At 53.4% G+C, this 6,942-nt stretch overlaps 1 protein-coding gene across 4 annotated transcripts in view; it reads right to left on the bottom strand.

Annotated features, from left to right (window-relative positions):
• The window catches only part of Rai1 (retinoic acid induced 1), a 94,862-nt gene that overhangs the window by 1,720 nt on the left and 86,200 nt on the right, over positions 1–6,942 (bottom strand). For all 4 annotated transcript variants that reach the window (XM_087571781.1, XM_087571782.1, NM_001271207.1 and 1 more), the window contains 2 exon segments: positions 4,360–4,453; positions 128–177 (listed from right to left, as the gene is read on the bottom strand). In XM_087571781.1, coding sequence (XP_087427907.1) covers positions 128–177; positions 4,360–4,453 — 144 coding nt within the window.

The following is a 6,942-nucleotide window of genomic DNA, read 5'->3' as shown; positions in this document are numbered from 1 at the left end:
GCAATCCACCCTAGGCCATGGCAAAATGACTTTAGGACCCTGGCTGTGCCTCTCCCTATCCTCTGGCAGGGCAGGGAGAAACTGGGTTGGGTAGGGAGTACTTTCTCCCGGGAGCCTGTTCACCTACCTTATGTTTGGGGCACTTCAAAGTAAAATTCTCCTCAATGAACGTGCAACCTGTGAGCAAAGAAAAGTCTCTGTGGTGATGCAGGGTAGGCCAGCTGCCAGTGTTGACTCTGAGCACCCAGTTTCTGCTCAGAACCCTCATTAGTCCAAACCACACCCAGAGGTACAGCCCCTCTGCCTCTACCCTGGTATTTCCCTTCCTGCCCTCCACTCCTAGACACCCTCTGGTCCACTGCTACAAGGCCATCTTCCTGCTACTCAGGTCTCTCCCAAGCAGAAGGAATTCTCATTCCCAGACATGCCCACTCCTGTCCCAACCTCCCGTACAATGGTCAGGAGAGGCCCACACTCAGAAAGCACCCATGACTGCTTGGGTGACTGACAACTGGGGAGTGGAATTTCAGGTCCTGAGTGGAATATCAGCTACCGAATCTCAGCCTCTATATTGAAGATTAGTCACAATGTCACCTACTGTGTGCTGTCATGATCCTTCTTCACATTCAGAGGAAGTGTTCCACATAGAAGGGCTTATTCTTAAGAGACAGCAGTAGGAGGTCACAAGGTCCTGGTCTAGATGAATCCCAGATGTCCAGAGAGGATGGCTAAGCAAGCCGGTCTCTCCATGCCTTCCCAGGGCAGTGTGCTGCTACCACAAGACTGCCAGCGGCCATCAGAACCCCTCTGGGTGTCCCCTCCACCCACTGGCCTTCCTGGGCCCATCTTTGCTCCCCTCTCTGCCACCTTCCCAGACACTGTCTCTCATCTCACACTAGGGATGCCACAGAACCTGCCTGTGTTTTCTTCCCTCTTCTCCACCCAGAGAGGAGGGAGATGTATGTCACCTGAGAAAGCCGCAGGAGAGGTCTTCTGGGGCCAACTGCTGGAGACAGGTGTACTCCGGCACACACATTTGGCTCTGGGGTTATGCTGGGCCTAGGTTTAGATATAATCTAAACGAGGTGGTTGCTAACAGTCGGGGGTTGCTATTTCCCAGTCAGCCCCCAGTCACTCAGCAGCTGAGAGCAGGAACTGGGGGTGGGGATGGGACGCCGGCTTTGGGACTGGATACAGATGTTCAAACTGAACCCTGTGCTATAGCTGCTATGCTCTTGGGAGTGGGGCAGAAGGGGATTTCCCGTTGTCTCTAGCAACCTAGGAGCCTGAGGACCCTCAGAGTGGCTGGCCCCATGTGGTGAACTGTTCCTGTACCCTAGCCATGTGGCTAGGCACTCTGGCCTTATCATTTGCCATGACTGCTGGTTCCCAGGGCTCTACCTCCCTGACAGCTGTTCAGAGGTGTCCCCCACCCCCACCCTGGTGCTGAGGTCAGAAGCCCAATGGCAGGTGCTCCCTATTGTGCCCCACCTTAGCTACCTGGCTCTGTAGTCCTCACCCACCCTTTGAATCTGAGCTATGCGGGTGACCCACCTTTGGCCAACAAAACACAGGTTTCAAGCCTTATTACAGGGCCCTGCTGCTGTCAGGGGATGTTCTAGGCCACCCACCCGAAGCAGACAGTATTAAAAAGGCACTAAACTAGGTATGGAAGGGTCAGGAGCTTGACTCCACTACTAAATGCCCAATCTTCCCCTGCTAGCCCTGGCCAGATGGACAATGTAAAGTGAGAAACCAGGCACTCCCACTGTAAGGCCTGTGAATTCTGTCCAGCCGTCTTGACAATGTATGGTTGGGTCCACCTTTACCAGATGAGCGCTCTCCCCTGCTGGGACAGCCCATCAGTCTATCCTGCCGAGGTCTTATCCCCACCCAGGCCCCTTTTGGCCGCAGACTTGGCGAGTCTTAGATTTCTGTTAAGTGCTCAAGGCTGGTCTACAATCCTGTACTAACCAGCCATGGCTTAACGCATCTGACAAACGTTTGGGGCCCGGCTCCAATGTCACCTGTCTGGAACCTTCCCCAGACTCCTCCCGGCTCAGACAGAAAGGCTTTCTTTACAAGCCCACTATCTCCTGATCAGATGTGAATACTGTCCATTGTCAGCTAGGAAGAATTTAAAATAACCTGGAAAATGGGCCTCTGGGAATGCCTGTGAGGGACTGGTTATCTTGTTTGTTTTTTAAATTACATTTATGGCTGTTTTGGCCGAAGTGTAGATCTATGTACCGTGTGTGCCCGGTGCCAGTGGAGGCCAAAAAAGGACAGAAGATGTCCTGGAAAGGGAATTTCTGATTGTTAAAAGGCAGTTGGTGCACCTGCCTTTCCAGCCCCGTGAGGGAGCATCCTGATTAGGCCGATTGCAGTGAGATCTATTGTCTGTTGCTACTTTTTTTTAAAAAAAGTTATTGTTGTTACTCTCTGTGCACTGGGATGGGGGTAGGAGGGTTATGCAGTCGTGGCTGGTCTAGAATTCATTCTGTAGCCCAGTCGGGCCTTGAACTTAAAGATCTGTTTGCCTTTGCCTTCCAAATGCTGGGATGAAGGCATGTGCCACCACGCCTGGCTGAAGTTTAATTTTTTTTTTTGGTTCTTTTTTTTTTGGAGCTGGGGACCGAACCCAGGGCCTTGCGCTTCCTAGGCAAGCGCTCTACCACTGAGCTAAATCCCCAACCCCTTAAGTTTAATTTTTTAAGTATGTGTATATATGTATATGTATGTATTTGTGCACATTAATGCAGTACCCACAGAAGCCAGAAGAGGGCATCAGATCCACTGGAACTGGATTTGTAGGTCACTGCTATGTGGGTGCTGGGAACTGAGCTTGGAACCTCTGCAAGAGCTCCTTAACTGCCCAGCCGTCTAAGCTGTACAGCCCTGGCTGGCCTGCAACTGGCTATGTAGACCAGGTTGGCTTTAAACTCAAAAGACATCTTCCTGCCTCTGTCTCCCAAGTGCTGGGATTAAAGGAGTGTCCCACCATGCCTGGTTCCTCTCTGCCTCTTTACTGCTGTAGTGTGACCAGCTCCCTTACGTGCCTGTTGTATCCCTACTGTGATGACTTGGGACTGTGAGCCAAAATCTTTCCTTCCCCAACCCCTTTTGTCAGTGTCTTATCACAGCAACAGAGAAGTCACTAGACATCGAGGTTATTACTGTAGCAGAACATGGCTGTCCCCTTCAGGTTGAGCCCCTGGGGAAGCTGGCTCGGCCTGGAGTCGGAGAGAACACAGAAAGCCCCAGACGTTGGCTGGGGTTGGTTGGATGGGGAGTGAGGCCATGCACTTAGGTTAAGTTCACATTCTACACAGGTTACCATGCTGATGGGGGACAGAGCTAGTGAGGACCCAATCTGGTACCCACCATCCCTTTCTAGTGAGTGTTAGCAGCTCAGTCCCACCAAGACTGTTGGCTGTGGCTAATGCTGGCCCAGGATCCAGAAGGCAGAAAGGACACTGGTGACTGCTCAGGCTGGGATGAGTGAACAGGCCGGAGCTGAGAGGGATGGAGGGGAGAGACAGCCTCTGATCTGTGTGGCTGCGCCTCCTGGAGAGTGAGTTTAACCTGCTGCGACACTGAAGAGCCAATCACAGTCCAGCTCTGCGGATGGGGCCTAAGTACAGAGACTGTATGACAGGCCCAGGGAGAGCCACCAAGTTCTTGCTGATCCTGGGCAAGAGTGGTGTCGCCATCCCCAGTGAGTAGATGCTTTTCTTATAGACAAGTGCTTGAGTGCCCTGAATGGAGAAGACTGGGCTTCCAGGTCCTGTGGCCCACAGTAAATAAGTAGGAAGGGGGCCAGCCATAGACCACACAGACCTGCTCCACTTTGCACACTGAGTCCTGACAGCCGACACACTAAGCTGCTCTGTCTCCACTTCGATCCTAATTCCCCTAGTTTTATTTTCCTGTAGTAAGTGCTGGGGATGGTGTCCCTGAACTTGGGCAATGTGGTTGCTATGGAGACATCCTGTGTGGAGCACATGATGCTTGCCCACAATGTACAAGGAGCCACACACACTCATTTGGGTTCAGCCTGTGTCTAACCTTTCTCTTTCTGTCATATACTCCTACTCATTCTTAGAGCCCATGCCATCCACGTCCCTTTCTGAGCTCTTTGCTCAGACCTCCCTTCTACCATTTATGTGTCTGTCTCCCTTCAGAGCTCCAGAAGTCCTCCAAATCCAAAGTAGGGACTGACGCACCCATCTCCACAGCAAAATGTAGCAGAGGCGAAGAGAAGGAGAGATAAAGTTGCTGAGGCAGGTGAATGCCCTGGGAGTCACATGGGGTCTGGGTTGAAACAGCTGTCCCCAGGCCCCCAGAGCCAGCTCTTACCTGTGTCATTGGCACATGGGTAGTGGTAGGTGTGGGTGCAGCCTTCATAGGAGCACGAGATGGTTGCTCCGGACTCATGACAGCTGGTACATGGCTGAAGAGAGAGGAAGGCAAGTGAGTCCTTGTGTTCCAGACAGGCCCAGCAGCACTTCCGCCAGGATGGCATGCAGTGCAGCACTGAGGGATATGCCCTCAAGGGTTGGCCCTCTGCCACCTCCTGGGCTGGCACACTGCACGGGGGACCCTCTTGGGCTGGTGGTGCTAGTCACCACAGTGGCCATGGCTGGCAGCCACCATCTGTCAGGTACTGCTTCCATGTGGACTCTGTGTCTGCAGCCACTGGCTCCTTCTGGCAGACACAGGGGAAGTGGCTTTCACTGACCTCCACTTTCCAGATGGCGAGATAGGTCCCTTTCATGTGAGAGCAGGCAAAATGCACTCTACCCAGTGGTGGCAGATGCATAGACGTGAGCTGGGGAGGAACTGACATATGACCCCCAAGAGGCTGATTTCAAGTGAATCTGATGACCCGCCCCACCCCAAGAATATGTCCAGCCCCTGACTTTTGCTGGGCTCAGAGGCTATGACAAGACAAAGTCTAATGGAAGATTGATGCCAAAACTTGGCCCAGGAAAAGATAAAGATGCGCCTTGGCCATCCCTGTTCCCCAGCCTGTCACCACAGTGGGCAGGAAGGAAGCAGAGGACACAGCAGGCTCAGAGGCTAAGCACTGTGGTAACAGTGCACTTGGTGCCAGGTATGAACTTCTCTAGGCCAGAGAAAACAGAGCTGGGAATCACCCATGGGCTCAAAGTTCCAGGTAGATCCTGAGCTGCAGTCCAGCAGGCCCAGGCTGCCCTTACAGGGTGGGTTGTTTCTAATGCTCTGTAGTTGGAGTGGCCAGCAGGGAGGGGTAACACAAGAGGAAGGCATTAAAGCAGGGGCTCTGGGTAAGTCACCCAAGGACCTACAGCCTCAGGTCCATCTGTTAAGGCATCGAAGGAAGCACAAGTGCTGACTCCAGTGAGACCAAGTCTCCCTCACAATGGCCTTAGGAGCATTGCAAGACTCTCATGGGGCTGCCTGGGGCAGAGTCCCAAGCGACTCCTGAGGCATGGCTCTGTTGCAGACATGAAGAGGCGAAAGCACGGAAGGATGAAGACTATTGTCTTGTCCCCAGTTCCCTTACCGGCACCAACATCAGAGGCCACCAGTCTCCTGAGGGTGATTTAGCCAAGCCACTGAGCCTAGGGACGTAGGTGGCCTGAGTGGCCAAGACCTGGAAGTATTGTGATAGCGGGGGACGGTGGATGACAGGAAAGACCGGACCTGGCCAGTGTACTGCATGGGTGCTGGCACTCTGGGGGTTGCAGAGGAAACAAGTTCTTCTGGAGATATATCTGAACCAGGGTCTGCCTGGTTCCTGGGGAGAGTAGTACCAAGCCACTGAGGCAATGGGCTGAACCACAGAACCATGTAGGTCATTCTCCAGGGGACCTGGGAAACCGGAGTCTATTCTCTAACATATTCTAGGCGGCCATGTCATGGGCCTGTGACTGTGGGGAACAGTGACAGTAGGTCCCAGAGACTAGCACCTCTGACAGGGAAGAGCCTTCATCATGCAGCCAACCCTGTCCAGTGAGGGCCTCTTGGCCTTCCCTGTTAGCCTGAGGTGTGGCAGAGTTGACTCTGTGGGTGGCAGCATGGGGAAGAGGCCAGAGGCACGGGCCGAGCTGGGGTACAGGGGTCTTTCCCGGCACTCAGCAAGTTTCTCCTTGTTTATGTCAGGTTGGGAACATGAGATGACTTGGTGCCAGCCCTGGGCCCCCAAGAAGCCCTGGACGGTGCAGGGCCAGGGCGACCAGCTGGACAGGTGTTCTGCCCAGGCTTGGATTGTCTTTTTCTTCTTTTTTTTTAAAAAAATCATTTTTTTATTTACATGTATTGGTGTTTTGCCTACTGTATGTCTGTGTGAAAGTGTCAGATGACCTGGAACTGGAGTTACACAGAGTTATAAGCTGCTGTGTGGGTGCTGGGAATTGAACCCAGGACCTCTGGAGGAGCAGCCGGTGCTCTTAACCCCGCTGGGCCATCTCTCCAGCCCCATGCTTCTTACTGTCTAATGGAGGGATGAGATTATTTTAAGGTAGCCCTGAAGATAGAGCTACTATGGAATCAGTGACAGGTGGGAAGAGGACAGAGGTCCGGGACCATGTGTGACAGGCGTCTTGCCTGCTGCATCAACTGGCTGAGGTACTGAAAGCTGTGATGTCGTGTCTCTCGGGCCCTTCTCACCAAGGTGGGCAGACAACAGGGCCCAAAGAGATCCTATAGTCGTCACCATGGGCAGTGAGTGCCTGAAGCCTGGAGCCAAGAGCATCTGCAGTGGTCCCCAAGGCCAAAGGTGGGGCCTGACTGGGCAGAATGCTCCTCAAGAGCTGGGACGGGAAAGTATGGGGGGCGGGCGGGACTGGACAGCCGGGGTCCTCTAGGCTCAGCTGCCCACAGTGTGCTGACGGAAGAAAGGGGGAGGGGGAGACCAACAGAACTGGTATGGCTACCCAGTGGGAACCAGTGTGGAGG

This window comes from Rattus norvegicus, chromosome 10 (genome assembly GCF_021556685.1).
Source record: "Rattus norvegicus strain SHRSP/BbbUtx chromosome 10, alternate assembly SHRSP_T2T, whole genome shotgun sequence".
Classification (NCBI taxonomy): domain Eukaryota; kingdom Metazoa; phylum Chordata; class Mammalia; order Rodentia; family Muridae; genus Rattus; species Rattus norvegicus.
Note: the sequence above shows the minus strand (reverse complement) of the source record. Positions and strands in the feature narration are given on the sequence as shown.